General features: G+C 41.3%; 2 protein-coding genes across 4 annotated transcripts in view; one reads left to right on the top strand and one right to left on the bottom strand.

Annotated features, from left to right (window-relative positions):
• KDM3A (lysine (K)-specific demethylase 3A) overlaps positions 1–9,940 on the top strand; it is a 73,177-nt gene extending 63,237 nt beyond the window's left edge. For 2 of the 3 annotated variants that reach the window (XM_006875863.1, XM_006875864.1), the window contains exons 20-26: positions 2,379–2,466; positions 3,432–3,562; positions 6,014–6,133; positions 6,219–6,358; positions 8,255–8,431; positions 8,513–8,647; positions 9,225–9,940. In XM_006875863.1, coding sequence (XP_006875925.1) covers positions 2,379–2,466; positions 3,432–3,562; positions 6,014–6,133; positions 6,219–6,358; positions 8,255–8,431; positions 8,513–8,647; positions 9,225–9,308 — 875 coding nt within the window. In that variant the 3' untranslated portion in view covers positions 9,309–9,940. The remainder of the gene's footprint in view (positions 1–2,378; positions 2,467–3,431; positions 3,563–6,013; positions 6,134–6,218; positions 6,359–8,254; positions 8,432–8,512; positions 8,648–9,224) is intronic. The other variant, XM_006875865.1, reaches the window with a different exon arrangement.
• Positions 9,941–15,281: 5,341 nt separating this feature from the next.
• Positions 15,282–24,268, bottom strand: part of CHMP3 (charged multivesicular body protein 3) — a 105,612-nt gene continuing 96,625 nt past the window's right edge. Inside the window, exons 4-6 of the mRNA XM_006875862.1 lie at positions 20,051–20,172; positions 17,590–17,704; positions 15,282–15,550 (exon numbers count right to left, since the gene is read on the bottom strand). Coding sequence (XP_006875924.1) covers positions 15,408–15,550; positions 17,590–17,704; positions 20,051–20,172 — 380 coding nt within the window. The 3' untranslated portion in view covers positions 15,282–15,407. The remainder of the gene's footprint in view (positions 15,551–17,589; positions 17,705–20,050; positions 20,173–24,268) is intronic.

Here is a 24,268-nt window from a genome sequence, read left to right as displayed (position 1 = left end):
AGACTCTTTGGTGACATTTTTTATGATTATTGGAGTTTCAATTTACTGTTTCCTCCTTTCTCTTCCTAATTTTATGATTTTGAACTGAAGTGAATTCAGTGTGTAGTTCCTTAGGTGAGGTTTGAGTTGTGGATTCTTTAGGTGACGCCCTTATCTGTGGCCCTAGGAGAGGGGGAGGGGTATGCACAGAGCAACGGCAAGTGAGTCAAGGCTGATGGTGTTTGTGTATCTCATCTTCATTATACCTATGATTTTCATTGTAATTATTGGCACCTGAAAGTGCCAAGGAACGTGAGTTCCATCTACTGGTGATTACTTCATCTGGATGAGAGGGGCAGCTGTGGCAGGAGAGATGGCTCCTGTGTCTGGTTGCCAAGTTGTGGCCCTTTCTGTAGATTGGCCAATGGTCAGTGATGTATGTATATCAAGTCCAGGTTGTCTCTGCAGATAGCACAGCCACAGGTCACTGTGCCCCCAGGCCAACTAGAGTATGTGACCACTTCACTTTGACACAATAATAAAAGCTTAAGGGGTACTTATTTATCATGCTCACTCAGAGTTTTGTTTTTTTTTAAAACATACTTTTAATCTCTTGCTTTCTTAGTCCATGTTACCCAGGTGTGCAGGATATAGATCATATTTTTAAAACCTTTGTAGCAAAATTAGAGCTGATTTTCTCCATGACATGATTGGATTGTGTTTATTAGGGATCTATACAGATCTCTGGAATGAAAGAGGAAGAATTAGTGGTCAGAAGTCCAGATGCAACACAGGCCCCACACATCTCATATTGGGCTGAGTGGGTAATGTCAGGGCCTCCCTACACCTAACTCCCTCAGTCTCTAAATGGGAATCACCTGGGAAGAGCAAAGAGCGTGACCTGGCCAGGCAGCTTTCTGTACCTGAAGCAGATCTTGAAGATGTGGCTCAGTTCTTGTCTTGATATGCACTTGCTGATTCTGTGAGCTTGGTCATTTAACTTTTTTGGTGTTCAAACTTCTTTGTGCTTGTGGACATTTACAGTGTAGCACTGTAGGATAAGCACTGGACTGCTAACCACGAGGTTGGCTACTCAAACCCACCGGCTGCTCCTTGGAAACCCTATACAGGGTCTCTTGTTAGTTAGCACTGACTTGACAGCACTTAACAGCAGGCATTTAAGGCAGTCCCAAAGTCCAAAGTAGTTTATTTAAATTTATAATTCTGTTGCATACACACTCAGCATACCATCCATTCAGAAAAGCTGATGTTCTCAGCGTACGCTGTAACATGTACTTTAATCAGGAACAGTGTTTAGGTATAAAACATACAAATGTTAGTCTTTGAGTGCACAAACTGAAATCCGATCTGATTCTGTCATGTAACAGATGATCTTGGCCACCTGTTGTTAAGTGACATCTAGTCAGTTCCAACTCATAATGACTGTAGAAGGTTTCAGGAGGGGCTTGTGATTTGAACTGTCAACCTTATGGTTAGCAGTTCAGTGCCCAGCAGGAGTCCTATTGAGTGCTAATTTCCTCATTCAAAAACAGTGATCTCATTGTTATACTAAACATGGTGTGGAGTAAATAGTTAAAACAGCAGAGATTAGAATACAGTATGCAATGAAATTACAATTTGAGCTCCTAGGTTTTGGTCCCTTGAATTTTACTGCTTTGGAAACTTAGAAAATGGTTTTGACTGAACCTTGTTTGTATCATCCTGGAGGTGGAAGATGGAGCAGAGTGTGCTTTGTTGTCCCTGGACATACTCGGGCTAGTCTGTCTCCCTCAGCAAAAAATCAGTCATCTCTGTTACATGCTAGACTCAGAAAGTTGGTTTCACTAAACATCTGTGGGCTTTATTAAAATGCATTGATGTTGGTCAGTTAGTTGGAGCTGCTGCTTTTTACAGAGCACAGCATAGGAAAGCAGATTGGGTCTGAAAGGACAGTTGTTGCAAGAAGCATTTATATTGGGCAAACAGCGGCTGAAATCTCAGAGGTCAAGTAGCAGTTTAATAAATGTCTAGAGAAGACATTTATGCCTTGAGTACAAGTGGATTTCTCAGTACTGTAGAAGTAAAATGGTTGGCAATGGGGGGGGGTGTGATATTAAAAGTCCTGGTGTGGCACTGTAGGATAAGCATTGGACTGCTAACTGTAAGATCAGCGGTTCAGACCCACCGGATACTTATTAGAAACCCTATAACGGATCACTATGAGTCAGAACCAACCCAGCAGCACTTAACAACGTTACAAAGGATATGGAGTTTTTACATAAATAAATAAAACATATTTAATTTGAATTGTTGAAGCATGAAAGGCCAATTTGGCATCTATTTTGGTGTGTTGTTGAGTTGTGAACAATAACAACTGAGTTATTCTGGTTACCTTTCAGATCGTTTAAAAAATGACAAAGAACCAATGGTATTGAAACTTAAGGACTGGCCACCAGGAGAAGATTTTAGAGATATGATGCCTTCCAGGTAAAGTTATGGAAGTGGGGAGTGATGGTTTCTGATTTTGACTTGGTAGAAGAAATTCTTTTTTGAGGTAGGGAGAAAATTTTTTACAGTGAAACATAGAAAGTTCCCATATTTCCTGAGTTTTCATTCCTAGTCTGTAATTTTTAGAGGTATTTTTCAACTGTTAATGATTTCAGATTCTGCTGAACCATGAAAGCTCTGAACATGTTTTCCCGTATAGTTTTGATTTCAAGTCAGTACTGTTTGATCAGAAGGTCCCTAGCTGGTACCAATCGTTTGCTCTTAAAATACTAACCTAAAGGTCAGTGGTTAGAACCCAGCCAGCGGTACCATAGAAGAAAAGTCCTAGTAATCTGTTTGCATTAAAATGAGTCAAGAAAACCCTGTAAGTTGTTGCTGTAGAACACTGGGGGGTTTGCCATGAGTTGCAATCAACTTTACAACAACTGACAGTAACCATTTCATCAAACCTGTTGGAGTTTAGTATAATATTTTAGTTAAATCATTGAGTTAGAAAATAAAACATCTAAGCTGGTAGATCCATTTTCCTGACTTGGGCTTGAAACGTGAAAAGAAGCCTCAGAACTTAGTATGTTCCTTTTTATTTCTTATGATATGGAATTTATTGCTCAGATCTTTTCTCTGAAATATTCCAGATCATTTCAACACATGTATGTGGTATAGGAGAGAAAAAAGAGATCATTTTTCATAATCAATATAATTCTAATCTTAAATGTTAATGATAGTTATCTTTACCATTTCATGATCAATGTATTTTAGTTTGCTTCTTGTGGTATAGAAAGAATAAAACAAAAGCTTATATTAAACACTTTTATTTCAGGTTCTGCAGTGGAAGCAAAAGTACATTGTTTTCTTAATCTTTGAAAGTTTTAGGGACATACAGTATATACTGATGCATTTGCAAAGCAAGTGTATTTTGCAAATTCCTGGCTCTTTTGTCCTAGGTTTGATGATCTGATGGCTAATATTCCACTGCCTGAGTACACAAGGCGAGATGGCAAACTAAACTTGGCTTCTAGGCTGCCCAACTACTTTGTTCGACCAGATCTGGGTCCCAAGATGTATAATGCCTATGGTAAGGAGAAAATTACTAACTTTAAAAATGATAGTCAAAATAAAACTAGTCAAATGTTTGTAAAGTTGGTTTTAAAGGGGGGTTGGGGGATGGAAGACATCCATAATCCTAACACTTAATATTACAATCATATTCAGTATTTCATTTTCTTTGTAATTGTAAAGCATGTGCAATTGGGCATTTTACTTTTCTATATCTAAAATATTGTAAAATCTGTTCCTGTTGCTACAACAGTCTGAGGTGTGATCATTTTTTAGTGGTTGCATGAGTACATCATTGAATGAATGTAGTCTATTATATAGACTAATGTAGTCTAAAATATAGCAGATTGACCTAAATGTCCAATGTTAGTAAGATTAATAATCTTATTAACATTGGACATTTAGGTCAATCTGCTATATTTCATTGTTTTAACATCTACTGCAACAAATACAACAATATTTTGAAGGAATTATTTACCAGTTTGTTGTTGAATGAACTCTGTTTGGATTTTTCAGTAAATTTCAACTAGTGTTTTGTTTTTAACTGTCTCCCTTGTCACCGAAGTTAACACATAACTACCCTCTAAGTCAGTTAACTAATTCCCCCTTCCCTCCTGGCTGGGGAAGGATGAGAAACGGTCTGAGAGAAAAAGGTCTTAGCAGGCAGAAATCTTGAGTCTTAATTTAGAGAGCCACACACCCTGGCCCAGCTTTACTTGTTCCTTCAAAGCAACTTCAATGACTGGGATATCTCAGGGCAAACTCTGTTGACAGTGGAGATTTACAATTAAATGTAAATAAAAGCATTTTTTTTCTATTGGAGTAAATGGATATTGTTGCACAATGATTGGCCATACTCAAAAGAAATTATGAGGCTTATTATAGCATAGAAATGGGTATGAGACATTTCAGAATCAATTGCCTGCTTGGCTTACATAGCTTGGCAGCAGGTTTTTGTCCTCAGAACACTGGTAGATGGCAGTGTTCATCTATGAAAGTTTTTCCTATGACAAAATTGTTCTTATCTGGAAATAAACATTAGAGTTGCTACAGTCAAAGTAGAATGAAAAGGTCTTCAGGGAGATTGCTTAGTTGACCCTCTCCAGTTTTAGCACCAACCCCAGCTTTATAAACGGGCACCAAGATTCAGGACAAAAGAAGGGACACTGATCTGTACTCAGGATCTCCAAGGGGCAGCTACTGGTAGATCTGAAACTAGAAGTTAGCTCTCCTGATTTCTGGGCTAGAACCCATCATCCTACCTCCCCTAACAGCCCAGTTATTTCAGGTTATGCTTCTTTTCATAAAAGCCCAGTATATTTTGCTTCAGGAGTTTCTATTTTTCTGGGAATCCTTTCCCTGTGACCATTATGTTTTTATAATTTAGGTTCCATCTGAATTTAGGCTCCCTCAAGTTCAAGATTGTATAGATTTAGGGCTGATGGGTGGGGGTATTGCTTTCTAGTTCCACATTCTTGCTGTAGTCAATGCTGAAGTAATTAAAACAACAGACAGCTCTCCTGAGAAGGCTTTGAGACCTGGTCTTCTTTCTGGGGGTCGTGGGCTCTTCCTCCCAGTTCCATCCTATGTTGACCATCTTGAAGTTTAAGATCCCTTACATCAATGTTGTTATCTAATATATTTATATCCCAAAACAACATTTTGAGCTTTATATAAGTAGAAATAGGCATTTTAAATATTGATCCATGCTGTCACTTGTCCAAACACACTAAAAACTGAAGAAAATATACTTTTTGTTTTTATTGCATGCTGACTTTGTTGAGCAGGATAAACCTTCTCTAGGGGAAGAGTCCAAACACACTAAAAACTGAAGAAAATATACTTTTTGTTTTTATTGCATGCTGACTTTGTTGAGCAGGATAAACCTTCTCTAGGGGAAGAGACCGTCACAAACAATGAGCACTGGCTCTGGCTTAACCATTTTTCTCCGAAAGCTGAGTATAGAGAGGCTTGTTTGTGTGGAGATAAATTGAGTGCAGGTTTACTGAGCCGGATCATCAGTTTCACATTCAGTTTTTCAAAACTCCATGATTGCAGTCCCTTCAATGTAACATCACTTATCCCACTTCTTCCCTGTGCTTGTTTCCAGTCCTCCTCCTTTCCCAGCCCATCTGATGGTTTTTAGGTAAATGTCATCCCATTTATTTTGATGGTTGACCATCCTCTTTGGTTTGTGAACCTACTGTTCTCCCATTTATAGACCTGTCTGTTACTTGGCTGAACATTGAGCCATGGGGGTGAGTTCAATTCTAGACCTGACTATGCTATAGTTCTTCACTGTTTATCATGTCATCAAATATTTGACAAGATACTTTTTTTTTTTTCAGAATTAAAAAGAACTATATTAGTAAATGTTCTTTTTTCCTTTTTGATTTACAGAAACAAAAGTATCTCCTAGGGAGTACAGAATTCTTGTTCTAAGTAAATTTAACACATTTTCTTTTTGCAGGATTAATTACACCAGAAGATAGGAAATATGGAACAACAAATCTTCATTTAGATGTATCCGATGCAGCCAATGTCATGGTCTATGTGGGAATTCCCAAAGGACAGTGTGATCAAGAAGACGGTAAGAGCCGTAGTAAGTGAGTATGAAAGTGAGGCTTACCCTGTGAGCTAGAGGGACCACAGTCAGTATTTGCTTTCTCTTCTAGAAGTCCTTAAAAGTATCCAGGATGGAGATTCTGATGAACTCACGATAAAGCGATTTATCGAAGGAAAAGAGAAACCAGGAGCCCTCTGGCATATATATGCTGCTAAAGATACAGAAAAGATAAGAGAATTCCTTAAAAAGGTATGCTTTTTATCTTTATGATGTGAGAAGAAACCTCTGATTTTAGGCATTTGTTTTGTTTCATTTTCTTAAATCCTGTGCTGAATGGCTTTGTGTTGTGACCTTAGTGTTGTTTCTTACCTTTAAACATGCTCTGTCATAGCCTTTTTTTGTTTTGGAGTCCTCTTTGTGGAGTTCTTGCTGTACCAGGGAGAAAGTTCAGTATAAGATGGATACATAGGTATAGGTGACACATTTTCAAAGGAAGGTGTTGTTAAGTGCCAACGAATCGTTTATGAATCGTAGTGAGCAGCTGGTGAGTGAGTTGCCGACCCTCTGGTTCAAACCAACCTGCGACCGTTGTAAATTGCTACCTGTTGTGAACTGACTGGGTTGCTGTGGATTGTCAAAAGTTAAATTCATGCACATAAGATTGGATAGGCTGAAGATGGTTTTACTATGGAGCAAGGTTTCTAAAGGATTTGGCTTACATCTCTCTGGAAAGAGGAGGCCTTGTTGGTTTCCTGTTGCAGTGCATCTGGAGGGTTTTGTGCTGGTGGTAGTTCGTCCCTCTGATCAACTCATAGCATCTATTTGCTTTTGTTGAAAATCCGAGCAGTTTCCATTTGTCAGACAGTTTCGCCTGGTGACTTTTGCTTTGATCAGATTCTATCATATGAATCCTCATTTCCAATGCAATACTGTTAGCAGTATTGCATCAAAGTCCAGCCATCAGGGCTTGACTATCGTGGCTGACCAAGGAGTCCTGCTTTGGCTGCTAGAGCTTCATTCTGCTGATTATGATGTTCCTGAAATCTTGTGGATAGTTTTTATTTTTAAATAATTCTGTAAGCAATGCTCTGAACAGGTTGTCTCTTCCGGTTTATTACTTCTTGTTGTGAAGTCTTTAACACAATCCAAAAAGCAGGTTTCTGTAAGTTTACTATAGGTTCCAAGGAATTCCTTAAATTGTTTTATCTGATCACATTCTGATATGGTTATTAGTCACCTCTTATAATGCATGAGTTTCTTTACTAAAATAATGGTTGTATAAGCTTTTCTTAAATGTTTCCAGTGAGGCCCGAGTTCTTACATTGCTCTGTATTTCTGACTTCCTCACCTTTATCAGTCTGAATCTCTGCAGGGGTTGTTTTGACGGGTCCAGGTTTTTTTCCCTGTAGTTGGTAAATCATTCATTCAGGGGTCCATGTGGAGGTTCTAGGGTGTGTTTAGTGGGTCATTCATCATTTTCTCACTACCACACCAGGTGTCTTCATTGGATACTCTTGCGTCATTTCTAAGGTGTGTGAACAGTTCTGTTGCTGTTATGTGCTGTGGAGTCGGTTCTGACTCATAGCGACCTTGTACAGGGTTTCCTAGGCTGTAAATCCTTACAGGAGCAGAAAGCCTCATCTTTCTCATGCAGAACAACTGGTAGTTTTGAACTGTTGACCTTGTGGTTCTAGACCCGATTTGTAACCACTATGCTACCAGCTGGCCCTTAATCATTTGATTCTTCCAGAAAACCTGCTGGTTACTGTGTTATTCCTTTGATAGTGTGACCCTGAGTCTGTTCTTTGCCAGTTACTAGTCCAGAATAAACGAGGCTCTTCTTTAAAAGTTTAATCTACATCTACCTTTGAGACTGTTTTGTGGTTCAGCTAAGTAAAATACATGTTTTAAATAACTGCAGAACAAATTTACAGAGAAAAAAAAACTAAGCCTACTTTCAAAAAGTCTAGTGAAAAATACTTTCCAAATACAGAATTTACAATCATGTATAGACTAAGTCACAGTTTGGGAGAAGCTACATGTTCTTTTCTTCTACTGGTTCAGTCAGCCGTTTTTGAAGACTACATGTGTTTTCATGTCAATACCAACACTGTTCATTGCACTGTATTTTGAATGTACCCTTAGGTATCAGAAGAGCAAGGACAAGAAAACCCAGTAGACCACGACCCTATTCATGATCAGAGCTGGTATTTAGACCGATCCCTAAGAAAACGTCTTCATCAAGAATATGGAGTTCAAGGCTGGGCTATTGTACAGTTTCTTGGAGATGTTGTGTTTATCCCTGCTGGAGCTCCACATCAGGTAAGAACCATTACTGTTTTCTTTATTCTCTTTATACTCTGAACTTTGGAGTACCTTACTGGTATGGTTTTTGTCTTCCAGGTTCATAACTTATATAGCTGTATTAAAGTGGCTGAAGATTTTGTTTCTCCAGAGCATGTTAAACACTGCTTCTGGCTTACTCAGGAATTCCGCTATCTGTCACAAACCCACACCAATCATGAAGATAAACTGCAGGTAAAATGGCATCGATTCTCCTAGCATCCTCTGACTACCAGTGGGTCTATAGAGGTCCAGACACTTGAGAGAGAAGAGACTTTGAGACAATCTCCTATTGGTTTCCTGTTGCTTAGACTGTGAAGGTTTATGCCTGACTAGAAAGGCTTCTGTGCTGAAAATGAGCAGATGGAATTTTTTATCCTGGCACACAGCTGCAGTCAGGGGTCTCAACAGAAAATACATTCACAGTTAATGTATGGAACACTTAATTTCATACTTGGAAAATGAGAGGAATATATAAATTTTCTGTATCCTTGCACTCAGTTGTTAAGTGCAGTTGAGTCAGTTCTGAGCCATAGCAACCTTGTGGTCCTATAGTGCCACACAATGAGCTTTGAAACTCTTCGGGCTTGGGGTCAGGGTCATGGGTTTGGGTCAGAGGCCTTTTCCAGTACTAACATTTCATGATGATTAAAGTCAAGTTTAAAATGCTATTAAGAGAGGTCATGAAATGAGCAGGGGAAGGAAGGGAAAAGATATTATTTTAGTGACACATTTTAAAGTGAAATGACTGAATTTTTCTGCATTATTTTAGGTAAAGAATGTTATCTACCATGCAGTGAAAGATGCAGTTGCTATGCTGAAAGCCAATGAATCCAGTAGTTTTGGCAAACCCTGAGGGTCCTGGAGACGCCTTAACCCCCGCAGGATGGAAGGGAATTACTGGCAGCTGTTCAAACTCTTCAGGCAGGATTCCTGTGGACTTTGAGATTCATGTTACCTCATCTTCTTTTTTAAACTGTACCCTACTTGTGAGGGTACTCTGTCTAATGTATATTTCTAGTGTTTACAGACACTAAATGTGTATATGTAGTAACTATTTACAGGAACATGCATCCTTAAACTGTGATTTCTCACCTAGTTCTGAACTTTTACCAAGCTCTAAAAACACCACCTCTTAGCAGCTCTGAAACAATCCCTGCAGTTATTATTCCCCAGCTGTCTGATTGGACAGGGTAGTCAAAATGAATTTATAACTCTTAGAAGCCACTCTGTGCAACTTATTTGGGTTGTATTGTTTCGTGTCTGTCTGAGTCCCCACCGCCCTTTAGGGCTGGAAAGAGCAATGGAGGAAATGAGTGCTGATGGCACCACTGTGCTTGTACTGCTGAGAACCGGCGCTACATAGCAGGCATCAGCTACTGGACAATTATTGGGATTAACCGTCTTTAGTTACATGGAGTTTTAATTTAAATAAAGCTTTGCTAATTTTAAGTGTTAAGCATTTTGCATTAAAGTATTCATGTAATATATTGGCTCAGTTTATTGGCACCTGGTGGTGGACTCAACTCACCTGTCATGTGGAAGAGAATGCTTTTGAGAGCTTTTCTAAAAGCAGAGGAATTGGATACTACCCTTTTAAGGCTACACTGAAGAGGAGACATCCCGTGGTCTAGCGGGCCAATCGGGGAAGCAAACATACTATAGGTAATACAGCTAGAACCCAGTATACAAAGTTCAAGAAATCACCACAAAGTCAATACCCAAGGATCCGGCATTTCAGAACCCCCACTTAGCTTTGTCCCAGAGGTCACTACTCTTCTGCATTCTAGCACTAGTTTGAACTGTATCAACTTGATAAGGTAGAACAACATTTGTGCCTTTTGTTCTTTTACATTGTTGCATGTAGTTATTCTGTTTCACTCGGGAGTTTTCCTTTGTATGAATATACCATCATTTATCCTTTATACTTTGGATGAATATTTATTTGTATTCTTTCACATGCTGTTACATGAGCTATTTTATTTTGGTGCATGAGACTGTGTGCTTCTGTTGGTTTTATTCCTTGACTATGTTCAAATATTCTAATAGTTTGTAATGCCAAACAAACTCTTTTTCAAAATCATTGTACCAGTTTTCACGCCTACCAGGAGTGTATCCTGGCCCCAATAGTGCACCTTGGTTAGCCTTCCCTTGCTGGTGGTGGGGTGCTGTGGAGTCGGTTCTGACTCACAGTGACCCTGCAGAGGGTTTCTGAGGCTGTAAATCTTTACGGGAGCACAAAGCCTCATCTTTCTCCCATGGAAACTGCAATCACCATAATTTAAGCAGAGAAAACCCTAACCAAAGAACCAAATGGAAATTCTAAAGTGAAGATAGCAGAAGACAGGCCTACAAGATGGTCCTGTCAATAGACGGACCGACCACCAGGGAAGCAAGGCTCTTATTCCAAGACAGGTCAAGAGAAATTATTCAAATAGAAACAATAGACTTGGCAGACAATATCAAACAATCTAACGTGTAACGACTCCCAGAAAACTGAGTAAATAATAAGATACAGTCTGAAATTTTCCTAAGGTTGATCAAGATACCAACCCACAGACCTTGGAAGCTTAGCAAATGCCAGCAGGATAAATACAAAGAAAACTACACACTCAGACGTCATAGTCAAATGCTCTGAAAAACTAAAAATGATAAAGCATCTCAGAAGGTGAGTAGAACAAAAGAAAAAAGGTGTCCTCTTATCAGAATGGAAGCATGAAGAATAGAATGGCATTACTGATAAGAGTAGTTGTTGTCAGGTGCCATCGAGTCGGAACTGACTCACAGCGACCCCATGCAGAGCAGAACGAAACAATGTCCGATCCTGGGCCAACCTCACTACCACTGCCACACTTGAGTCCATCAATGATGCCACCTGGCCAATCCATCTCATTAGGGGTCTTCCTCTTTTTCTCTGACCCTCCACCTTAACCCAACATGACATCCTTCTCCAGTGACTGTTTCCTCCGGACAATATGTCCAAAGTATGAGAGACGAAGCTTAGCCACCTTGGCCTCCAAGGAGCACTCTGGCTGCACTTCTTCCAAAACAGATGTATTGGTTCTTTTGGCAGCCCACGGCACTTTCAATATTCTCCAACACCACAACTCAAAGGCATCAATTCTTCTACGATCTTCCTTATTCACTGTCCAGCTTTCACATCCGATACAAATACCATTAAAGGTATTCATTCCATTGTCAGACAAGACAATCTGTACAGTCCTAACCTCCAAGAGGCACCAGGCTTAAGTAGCTTTACAGGTGACTTTGTACTAGAACTGCATTAACACATCATCCCATTTTATACCAATTCGTCGGGAATGGGAAAACGATTCAATCTATAAGGCTAGTATACTACCAACAGTGACTCACTAAGGTAACAATCATCACAGCCAGCATTACACTTGCTTGTACCTTGGTATCCATTACTGCCAGATACAGGTGGTTAATAAGAAAAACAGATTTTCATTGTAAATGTGAAATGTCTGATCACCAAATATTTGATAAGTGAGAAGCAGGCACATATTTTAATACCAAAGTCTGGGAACAGTGCAAGAAATAATGATCAATATTACTTTTTAACACAGTAACAATTATAGATGAAACAGCAAGAACAAATCTGGTAATGTGTAAAAAAGTACGCTGTGACCCAAACCATCTATGGACTACATCAAAATATGAATATACATGTTAACTCACCACAGAAGGTAGTGAAAATTCCACACCATCACCTCCAAAGACAAAAAAGAAACACTGTAAAATATAACAGATTTACAAATGAATGTTTTAAAACTAACAATCTCTAGAAGTTTATGTCCTTAACCTAAATAAAGGCATTTCCCTACTGTCCTTTTAGACCTGCATTTCTGAAATTGTTTGGCTGCTGTTAAGTGCTATCAAGTTAGTGCTGACTTAGTGACACTGTATACAGCAGAATACAGTGGTGCTTAGTCCTGTGGCTAAGGGCTGTTAATGCCAGCATGTCAAAAGAAAACTGTCAATACATTTGGAAAGTTATAAAGAAACCTATTTCTTTACCCAAACATTTCCCAAGTTGTTTTTGCTGCTTAAGATTCTTTCTTGCTGATTAGTATCTAGGTTTGGTTAAGAACAGTTTTTCAAAGTTTTTAAAATGATAGTCATCAGCTGTCCCTGAAACCACAGTTTAGGGCTGGGGGCATGGGAGAGGCAAGAGTGACTAGTATATTTGGGGCCAGTATGAAATATAAAAGAGAGTAGTGATTCAGAATCAGGCTACTAATCTCATGGTCAGCAATTGGAACCTACCAGTGGTTCCATGGGAGATGTAAGGCTTTAAGCTCCCATAAAGATTTACAGCCTCAGAAACCAATACAGTGTTGCTATAAATCAAACCGACTCCCAGGGGCGTCGTGAGGCTTAACTGCTTCCAGTTCTGAGAAAAAGATGGAAAGACAATACAAGGGGCTGCAGGTTAAGACCATGTGAACAGTAATCTGGCAGAAGAGATGGGACAGTAAAGGGGGGGGGGCGCGCTGTACTGCTGGACGGTTCCTTCAAGCTGGACACTGACTGGACAGTGAACTGGGGGTGGGTGGGATAGGAATCCTGGGGCTGGGGCTGCTGGGGTTTGTCCGAAAAGCCTGACCACAGGAAAAGTTTCATTGCCAGCCTGCATAGCTGCTCCTTCCCTTCCAAGATTAAAGCCTGTCGAGGACCAGGGCAATGTCTGACTCACCTGGCCAACACTACCCAGCAGTGAAGTACTGGGGGTGGGGGGGGCTAGCGAAGATAAGAACCAGGCAATAATACCCCATTCTTATCTTGAAAGCAAGAATGTGAAACAAGGGACGGCCTTAAAATGAAAACACACCAACCCTGTTTAAACGCTGTCAGTAGGTTCTGACTCATAGTGACCCTGTATAGGGTTTCCATGGAGCAGTTGGTGGGTTTGAATTGCTGATCTTGCAAACCTATTTACAACAGAACAAAACACGGCCCAGCCCTGCACCAACCTCACAATCGTTGCTACATCTGAGTCCATTGCTACGGCTACTAGGCCAATCCATCTCGTCTTCATCTTTTCCTCCAACCCTCCACTTTACCAAGCATGATGTCCTTCTCCAGGGACTGCTTCCTCCTGGTAACATGTCCGGAGTATGTAACGAATCCTAGGTGATGCCATTTTTATCTGGATAGCTGGAAGAGAGGTGGTCATTATTTATTCTGTGATAGTTGTCATGTGTCAGCTTGACTGGGTCAGCCAGGATTCTCATTGGTTTGGGCAGTTAAGATGTAGTTTGTTACTCCTCATGGTGAGATCAAATGTAATGTAATCACCTCTATGATGAGATCATCTGTGCACAGCCACTCAGCTCAAAGGACGTTTCCTTGGGGGTGTGTTCTGCTTCCGATACACTGGACATTCCGGCAGCTAGCTTGCTTTCTGCTGCGTCTGGAGCCTGCATCTTACTTGTCATTCCATCTCTGGTTCTTTAGACTTGAGCCAGTAGCCTACTGCCTGCTGATCCTGCAGGAGTTGTCAGCAGCCTGCCTTCTTACCTGCTCAACCTGCCTGCCGGCTGTCTAACCTACAGCCTTTAGTTACATAAATGTTTAAATATATATATATAGTCAATGGTTTTACTCCTCTGCAAAACCCAGCCTGAGACACTGTCCAATCATCTCCCTGGATAAAGTTTAATTACTCATCTAAGAATAGAAATTCTTGGGGATCTAGGGTATCCCTTAATTCCAGTATCATTCTGTGAGGAAATTAGCTAGATAAATACAATCTTAAAAGCTGTAGCCTGCAGATGAAATCAAAGAGGAGGGTCTCCTCTGGATTCAAGATGGCTATTTTGTATGTTGAAACTCCCTAGATAGGTGCCAAGATTCTGCTGCACGATCTACAAATGTCAGTCTGTGAGAGAGGGCTGAGTGTGTTCCGACCTGGCTAGTTTAGTGCACACAGGACAGGAACTGTTTCCTATGATTTATGATATGCCATTTCAGTCAGCTAAAGTAAAAAAGGAATCAGATCAAACTGTCAAACACATACACAATGCTACTGTTGAATTGTTTATACATGAATTTTAAGAATGCTCTAGATCCCTAAGAATCGGTTCTGATGAATGACCACGCTTTGCCTGGCTTTGAGGAAACACTGATGGAAAGACTCAGATCCCAACCATCCAAGATAATCAGCTCAGAGCAAGGTGAGACAGACAGGGTGAAAGGGTCCTAATTTCATAGTTAGCTTCTCTGAGCACTGCTTGTAATGGGAAGGAATGATAGTTAACTGCAAAGACACACACTAGGGCATAGTACACAATACAACTGTCCAGCCACCATAACAGGGGGCACAATCCCTAAGCATCCTTTTTGGTTAAAAAGATGACAAAATACAGAAGTATGGCTCCCTTGACAAGTTTGTGAATGGCAGGGGAGCAGCACCCACAAAGCAGAAGCCCCTTCCACTGAGCCTCAAGTGTCATACTCCTGGCTTTAGAATATCCTCTTTCCAAAGACAACAACCTGGGGCAGCAAACACCTTCAACGCTCACTGCACATGACAACCTACAGTAAGACCATGTGTTAAAGCAGCAATTTATTAAAATTCCTTTATATACTGTTTACAGACAAAAACATGTACAAAGCCCTCAACATTCAGGCAATCAGCTCTACTCTCAGAAGTACTTGGTGAGAAGACAAAATTTTCTGCACTCCTTCCAATAAGATGAGTCTGTTTATGCCCCTGAAACTGATGCATTTTTAATGACACCATCTCTCACCAGAAACCATCCCTCTGATGTCTAACACAGCCCCCAAGACCTCTCTGCAGAGAATGAAGAGATGAGCAGAAAACCTTCCCCAAAATGCAGAGCCTCATGACAGAGGTGTAGTGCAAGAGATACAGAAAATGGCAGCTTCTTCTAAGGAGTGTATGAGAACACAGCAGGACAGCTGGGCACCCTTAGCTGCGGAGGGTGGCCAGCCGGGTCTGCATGGCATCCAGGGCTTCATCCCCCTCCTCATCTTCTGAGGCAGCCATTGCTCCTGGAGGTTCAGGATCTGGAAGGGCGTCAGTCACTTTACTGGGTGCTTTGCCCAAGGCCCCTGAAGAAAAAACAGCAAATAAAACGTCTTTAAAGTCACAGTCCCTCAATCGTCTCTTGTCCTTCACAAATGGATCAATCTGACAAGAAACTGAAAAGAAGTGATTTTGGTGGGATATTTATTGCTCATTCTGACAAATGTGCATAGTAGCTAGAAATTAGGATGTCAGACACAGTGTCTTTGGGGACAACATTAGTAAGGTATGATCATGGTGAAATAGTTAACAATTCAAGATCAAAAAGGCAACATTTATCTAAGGACAAAGTTCAGATGGGTTGGAAAGGAGGGTGGAATGGAAATAAGAACCTCAGGGAGGAAGTGGGATAACTACTTACACTGAGGGATTATAATCACTGAAAAGAAACAAAGTATGATTTGTTCAATGAAAAACTGATGATCTGCTCTGTAAACTTCACTCAATTCATAATAAAGAGTTTAAAAATAAATAATTTAGCCAGAAAAGTGTGCCCATGAAAAATGCTGACCTGAAAAGTCAATATAGAAAACATCCATATACTAATTATAGTTAGCTAGAAAAAATGTATGCATTTATGACAGTGGGATTTCTTTCTGCGGGCTTTTTCCAAGTGCATGTTCTTCCTAGAACCATGTGCAAACAGCAACATGTATTGACACCACAGTCATAACTGTAGAGGTTATGATTTTAAGAATCTTGGTTTTGAAACTCCAGCTCAAAATTCTTAAATAACACTAAAAACTTATATTTTCAAGATGAATGAAGATGCTCAATCTTCTGAGCAAAACTTGTTTTTCTATCTTCACATTTTCCCCTAAGGTGAGTGACTGTTTCCCTATTTGTTGTTGTGGTTAGCTGCTGTCAAGTCAATCCCGACTCCCGGTGATCCCATGTGTGTAGAGTTAGACTGTGTTTCAACCACCGACCTTGCAGTTCAAACCTATAGGGCCACACCAGGACAGCTACTAGGTCTATGGGGTTTGGACTTGACAGCCGTACAATCCTGAGTTGGACCCTACACAGGACTGCTGTGACATTTGCAGCTGTTTCTCTCAATTGTGAGTCAGGCTCATCTGCAAATGAAGGTTTCGAAAGCTTTACTTCATTCGCATCATCACGGTCCACTCTACTTTGAGGAGGCAGCTTTTCCCCAGTTGCATTTTGAGTGCCTTCCAACCTGAGGGGCTCATTTTCTGGCACTATATCTGACAGTGTTTTGGCGTCCTTCATCATGTTTCAGCAGTCAATAATCTGGTGCTGTCTGACAGTGTTCCACGGCTATTCACAAGGTTCTCAATGACTAAATATTTGGAAGTTGCCCACCTCTCCTTCTTCCTAGTCTGTCTTAACTCAACTGAAACCTCTCCACCATGCGTGACCATGCTGGTATCTGAAATACTGGTGGTATCCAGAATCACAGCAACACACAAGCCACCACAGTACTATGCACTGACACAGGATTGGTAGCTTGGCATTGTTTCTTTCAAATGCAGAGGCATTTACTATGCTTCAAACTTTTCAAAATTGTAAACTATCGACTTCCTAGACTTAAATGTTTTAGCACATCCTTATTTATTTCATTAGAGAAACTCCTAGAAGTGGGTCTGGTACGCCAAGGGTTTTTGATGTTGTTGTTGTTGTTATGTGTCATCGAGTCAGTTCTGACTCATAGCGACCCCGGTATACAGTTTCCAAGGAACAATTGGTGGGTTTGAACTGCCAACCCTGTGGTTCACAGTCCAGTGCTGATCCTACAGCATCACACCAGGAATCCAGTTCATTAGGGTAATTCCTAGATGTGGATATGCTGGGCTTCTGACAGCTTTTAAGAAATGAAACCCATTTAAACTTCCAACAACAGTACCTTCCCTTAAAAGCTCTAGGAACTTAAAAAATTATTTTTGAGTTTTTCAAAATGGCTATAGATAAGATGCTCTTTTTCAAAAGATTACATACATAATCTAAATAAAACATGCATGACTAAGGCAATAATGGCCTAAAGAAAGCAAGAGGAATAGCCCTGAGAGGATGCAGGAGGAAGTGGAGTCTCACTGAGTCATACCTGCTGTAATTTCAAACAGAATCTTGTCAATCTCCATTTCGGCCTCTTCTTCCATTTCTTCCTGATCGTCCATGCTTTCAAATGTGTCCTCTAACATCTCTTCTATGATCCCAGCCTAAACACACAAAAAAAGAAGTTACCTCCCCAAGTTTTAAATCTGTACCCAACAGAGCTGACCAAGTTCTAGGCTCTCACTCCACCTTCAGCCCATCCTTTTTAGGGTTGACACAAAAGGGAAAGCAAGAGGCTGCCCTCTGTCCTCTGTGCACACACATAAGGCCCACAGGGAAATGACTGTCCAATTTTTACAGGCCAGCAGCAGAGCTTCCTGATATAACCCAACCTATAAAGGCAGCATCTGGGGGAACTTGCTGAGGAGTGAGCACAGGCCCTGAGCTGTCTGGGAAACAATTACCCGAGCACTGCACTGTAACATGGTGCGGAAGATAATAAATGTCAAGAGCAGGTGGAATCCCGAAAAAAAGGCCTGAAGAGGAATCTAGAGTGGATAGCCACCAGGACGGGCATCAGACATTGGGTCTGGGGCAGGCAAGGCTGTCATTCTTAAACCATCTCATAAATCTGCTGATAGCTGATTTCACAGGTACCTTGCTGTGGGGTCAATTCAGTGGGTCTGGCAAGGACCAATCACCAAATTCACCAAAACCTGACTATCCCTCTCCTGGGTGGACTGGTAGTACAGCAGGGTACCAATCACTCTCACTCTGCCTGGCAGCCCTGACTCTCCAGCCAGCCAATTGGTCTCCTTGGTTCTCAAGCCAGGCACCCCTGAGAGCATTAGAAACTCCATTTAGCACAGCCCAAGAAGGCAGGTCCTGTGGTCTTCCTGACTAGTACTGTCCTCAGCTCCCAGACAAGGTCCTGGTGACTGATTTTTGTTTGGTTCTTTTTGAAGTAAGTGAGCAGTACTGCACCCTCCAAGGTCGAAGTCAGGGCCATGCGTGTTCCTGAGCTGACAAAGGAAGGCTGCTCAGTGACTCCGGAGAAGGACAAAGTTCGGACTACTCTATAACCAGCAAGAACCAAAGCCCTTGCTTTGTACCTAGAAATACAGTGCTGAAAGTCACGTGCGGCAGTCCTGCCCTTGCTGCCCTCTGTGCTGGACTGGGTATGGTTCCTAATGGTCAGGGATAGATTTGGTTTCAAGCAACACATCTATGCTGCCTGCCTTTCTGCTCCCAGACCACTGCACTGACCCTTACTGACATGCACCTAGCTACTAGCAAGCACTATATTCTGCCCATCTCAAAACACTCTCCTCCCAACCCTGAAGATGAACAAATAAATTCACATGTTTGGGCATCCAGGGGCTCCCTAGCGCTGCAATGTAATCTGGGAATGAGGGTCTGGCTGAATGAAAGACATGTCAGTGCTGGGATAATTCTAACAGAGGTTCAGGAAATAACAAGCCTCCACATCCTGGAGGAAGAGACTATCATTCATTCAGCAAGCCAACTATTCACCTACTCCTTTCTCTGTCCCAGGCTCGTGGGACAGATGGGATGACTAAGGTCATGTTCCTGTCCTCAGGAGCTGGGCCCCCATGAGGAGCTTTGATATGTACTTGGGTGCGCATCCTAAGATGCACTTGATAAATATTTATTTACCACATGTACGATTTTTTTTATCTACCAGTAAAATAGATAAAGGAACCCTGATAGTGTAGTGGATTACAAGCTGGGCTGCTAACCCCTAGGTCAGCGGTTTGTATCTGTCAGTTACGCTCCAGGAGAAAGAATAGGTTTTCTGCTCCCATGCAAATTTAGTCTCAGAAACTCTATAAACAGGGTCACTATGAGTAGGCATTGACTCAGGGCCACACAACCCCATCCCCTCCAATATAGATTAATCTGTATTAGTTTCAGTATTCTGTGAAAACAACAAAAACCTTATGAAGCCCCACCCCCTGACTCTATGAAAGGCTTCCTCAGTTACTTATGATTCCCTGAATTAGGGTTAGCAGCCTACAGTCGCTCTTTACTCCCAGCTCTGGAGAACAGTCTGTCACCAACTTGAGGAACGAGAAACCAAGACACTGCTTTAAGGGACCTGGTTCCCTCCTCTCTGCTACCACCCGAGGATTTCTCATCCCAAAGACCTGGGCCCCTGGACTTATGATATTTTTCATCAACTTCTTCTCCGGCCCTTCTCCCACTATAAACTACTGCAAATTCTACTTCCCTAAACCCCAGAACATTAGTGCCTGGATCTCTACCTCCCTTCAAGCTCTCAGTGTTCTTTCCTTGCTTCTTCTACTGATCACTCTGCCAACTGGACTTGGCTTTTAATATGCTGGGCTCAAATGGTTTCAATCCGTGTTCACAGTGGTTCCTTGGTCCTCAAATTAATTTCTAGCACCAGTGGTTTATCCACTCACTCCTGAACCCCCAAACATGTGCTGAGAGCCACTCTCTGTAGTCTGGAAAGGGAAGCAGGTCACCTTCATCATCTCTTTGGACAGCTCCCGCATGGTGGCCTGGATTTCTGGGATCTTCACGAGACTCTGCATGGCTTTCATCACTTCTGTGCTCTTCTGCAGGGAGCCAGCCACTCGCAGGACCGCTGAAAGATCAAGGTGGAATTAAGATTGTACAAGATTATACACAGCCAAATAATGGCCAATTAAAAAAAAAACAAACGACCAATTCCAATAAAAGGGAGAAGTAGTAGGATTCCTTACGTTATTTATGCTCATTTAGAACACATTACTGTACTAGTTCACCAAGAATCTGACTTTTCCAAATTGTGTGTTACCTGGACTAGTACTGGTACGAGCACATGCACTAACCGATGAGCTGAAGAGACAAAACAGGGCCTTTGGTGGGAAATGCCAGCCTCGAGGGACCATGGTACCCAGGACAAGTCCTAAGTGTCCTGATAGCTCTAGACTTTGTTAGGGCACACTGGGAAGCAGTAGGCTTCATGGTCCTCAGCAAAATGAGAAGCAACAGGATAGGATACAATGAGTTTGTAGGTAGGTCCTTAACTCCTTGGCTAAGGAAAGTCTGTATTCTAAGACCAGACCTTTCTATGAAGTCATGATAGTAACAGATAGCGGATGTTTTCCCCTAATGTCTTCAATGCGTTAAAATGAAGAATTGGCAACTCTTCAAATGTTTTGAAACTTCATGGGGCTTAAAGCTCTGAGAACTGTTCTGTATCAAGCTGTTCAGCAAATGGGCAAACAGACTTCCTGGTTAAGCCAGGAGTCACTACAGTTTTGTCTGAATCTGAATCCAGAACTCTAAGAAGCTTTAACAAATATGGGAAAGCAAGCAGCAAGGAAACAAGAATGACTAGTAGGTGTGTCTCAGGCACACAGCATTTTGTGATTGTTGTAAGCGGTGAAGAGTTTTGTCTGCTGCAGAGAACACACCATTTCTTGTGCAGTGGAGGGAGAGAGTAAAATAGCTCCTTATTCAGATTAGTATAATTACAGAGGACGTGCCAGGGAATCTGTATGGCTGAAATAATAAATTATACATGTAATTAAATAAGAAAAAGACAGAAATTCTAAAATATTAAATGTATTATTATAAAAAGATAATGAGAGAAAGGGCGGCAATAAAGCAATTTCCATATAGTTCTGTTTAGATTTTAAAATGTGACATCTAAAATAAGTAAAACGATGGGAGACACGGAGACAAACAGTATGACTACAAGTATTAAGAGTTAAACATGGAATCAGACTTTTTTTTTTAAGTTTTTATTGTGAATTATGTAGTAGTTTACATACATAATTACATAGTAGAACATTAGCTTTACATTCATCCTATCATATAGTTTCATTGCCATGATTACAATCCCCTCCATTCATCATCAACCAACCAAAGGGTACACCCCACAAGCCTCGGCCGTAAGCACACAGCCCCTCTTCCTCTCTGGGTTTAGAGTGCCCAGCTGTTCCATCTCTCCACGTCATAGTCTCTGCCTCCATCTCTGGCATCACTGTTTCTCTGGGTAGGGTCCCAACTCTGCTCTTCTCCCTTGATGGTCCCAGGGACCTCTGCTCCTAGGCTGCAAAGTCAACCACTCTTCTCCTCTCCTTTTGCTACAAAAAGACATTTGTTTTTTAAAGGTATATATTTCTGATTGTTGAAAAATAACAAGAAAAGCTGTTAACTGATGGTACATGGAGGGGATTATAATCACTGTAATGAAACAAGTGTATGATTTGTTAAGTAAAACTGATGATCTGCCCTGTAAACTTTTACTCAATCCACAATAAAAACCTTAAAAAAAAATAACAGGAAAAGGAAGCATCAAGATACTGGGAAAAGAAACGCAGAAATGAAACCAGAAATAAAATTTGCTACCAAAAAAAAAAAAAAATTTGAATTTTACAAAGGATTGGGGAAGTGGATGTTTCAAAGGTCAAATAAAATGCCTGCTGCACATTGGAAACCCAAACAAAGGAGATGCACGGTAAGGAAAGTAAGGCTCTGCACTACAGTGCATTTTCCATGCTCCACAAGGAGAAAAACAGGTGTGGCAGGTACCGTTGTTCCATAATAAAAAATCCAATTACAAAAATATGCTTTTAATGACACACACACACACAAATTTAAATAAGACTCATTTAGAGCAGTTTGAAGTTTATAGAAACATAAGCCTCTGTTCTCCCCAGCACAGTGTCCCCTATTGTTAACATCTTGCTTTACTGTAAACTCTGGATTGGGTTATGTGTTGAATCTGTATTATTGTCCTGGCACCTGTGGGTATAAGCTTTTCCTTTTGTTATGTTAATGAGGTCATACCTGCAGGGCTGCTGCTGTTAAGTGCTATAGAGTCTGGTCCAATTCACAGAAACTCTGTATAGAGTTTCCATGGAGCTGCTGGTGGGTTTGAACCACTGATCTTGCGGTAAGCAGCCCAGTGCTTATCCTACAGTGCCACAGCCCATAGATGAGTGGGGTGGACCTAAGGGTAATCACTTTTGAGTTATGAAAAGAGCAGCACAGACACAGCGCACCGAGTGGGAGAAGAGTGAAGACAGGCACACACAGGAACGGCTACAAACAGGAGTTCTAGAAGCCTCCCCTACAGTCACACCTTGGATTTGGACTTCTATTTCCTGAAACATAAGAAAATAAATTTCTATTCTTTAAAGCTACGTACCTGTATTATTTTTTGTTACGGCAAGCCTAAAAAACAATCTAAGTGATACATTTGTTGCAACTGATAACAATTCAACAAAAACTGAGTAAGAACTGGTGCAGTATCACTAAAACCCAGGGTTTACTTAGGGCTCACTCAGTGTTGGACATTGTTGCTGTTAAGTGCCATTGAGTTGGTTCTGGCCCATAGCGCCCCTGGTATAGGGTTTCCTAGGAGCGGCTGGCGAGAGCATTGCAGTCCAGTGTATTAACCCACAGCACCACAACAGGACTCCTCTGTGTTGCATGGCTCCATGGATTTCTGACAAATGCATGCTATGTGCTCCTATTACTGTGTCATGCAAAACATGTTTACTGAAAAAAAATAAATAAATAAAAAATGTTTACTGTCCTAAAAATGCTTATACTCCAAATATTCATCCCTAATGCCCAAGCTGTGAATCAGTAGCAACTACTGATCTTTTTTTTCCATAATGTGAAAATACGCTTATGTAGTCAAAATATATCCACACTCTGGTTATATTAAAACACCCACATCCATGTCTGAAGACAACACTGAGTGTGCACATGAAATGATTCTGTTGGATACATGAGTGACAATGGATTATGTGGCATATATCAGCCAAGACTCTTGCCTGGGTACCGAGATAACTCACAGAAGAAGATAAACAAAAGTGATTGTACATCTGTAACAAAATTCATACTGATACCTGAAGGAAGGTAAAAGTTTCTTTTTAAAAAATCGTTACTATTGGAATACCTAAAATGGGGCTACATCGTACCCAGTGAACGAGGCTTCCTGTGGAGCTTTTGCAATACACAAAACTATAGGTAGAAACCAGAACAACATCCAGATAACCACAGATGAAAAATCTCCACTTGAAAGGACGAGCTGACCAGCCTGGAGCAGCGAGAAGAACAAAAGATACTTCTCGAATGAAAGACCTACAGGAAAAATACGAAACAATGGAAGCAGTTGGACAGTTACTACAGGAATAAACGGGTCGCTTCCCTAGGAGACATCGGGGCAGGTGGTCGGGTCCTCTCAACGCAGGCCCCCTTCCAAGACTGAGACTCAGTGGAAATGCACTCTCTGATTGGTGACCACACACATCACCGATGGGGAGAAGTAGGGTAAAGGCAGCAATGATGCGGTGAACTAAGTCTTACAATATTCAGTGGGCTTCTGTGGACCCGGTTGGGGACCTGGTTGGCAAGCAGTGTGAGGAGACCTGGGGACTCCTGGGCCCAGAGTCAGTGGCGTGGCCACAGATGACTCAAATGGAGACTGGAGCTGCCCGCTGATGGGAAGAGAGGGCATGTGCACAAGAACACCCACACGGACAGATGGTACCCACGTGACCTGGACCGGATGACTGGATGATCAGAGCTCAACCAGGAGAAGAAAGAAGGGTGGGGGGGGGAGATTGAGCTGATACAATCTGATGAACTTGACCTATACCTATGAATGCAGTGACTCAAAAGAGGCAACAAATCCTTACAGCAAAAAACATTCCCACCCCCACCCCCACACACAGAGT

This window comes from Chrysochloris asiatica, unplaced genomic scaffold (assembly GCF_000296735.1).
Source record: "Chrysochloris asiatica unplaced genomic scaffold, ChrAsi1.0 scaffold00341, whole genome shotgun sequence".
NCBI lineage: Eukaryota > Metazoa > Chordata > Mammalia > Afrosoricida > Chrysochloridae > Chrysochloris > Chrysochloris asiatica.
This window is presented reverse-complemented; position numbering and strand designations above follow the sequence as displayed.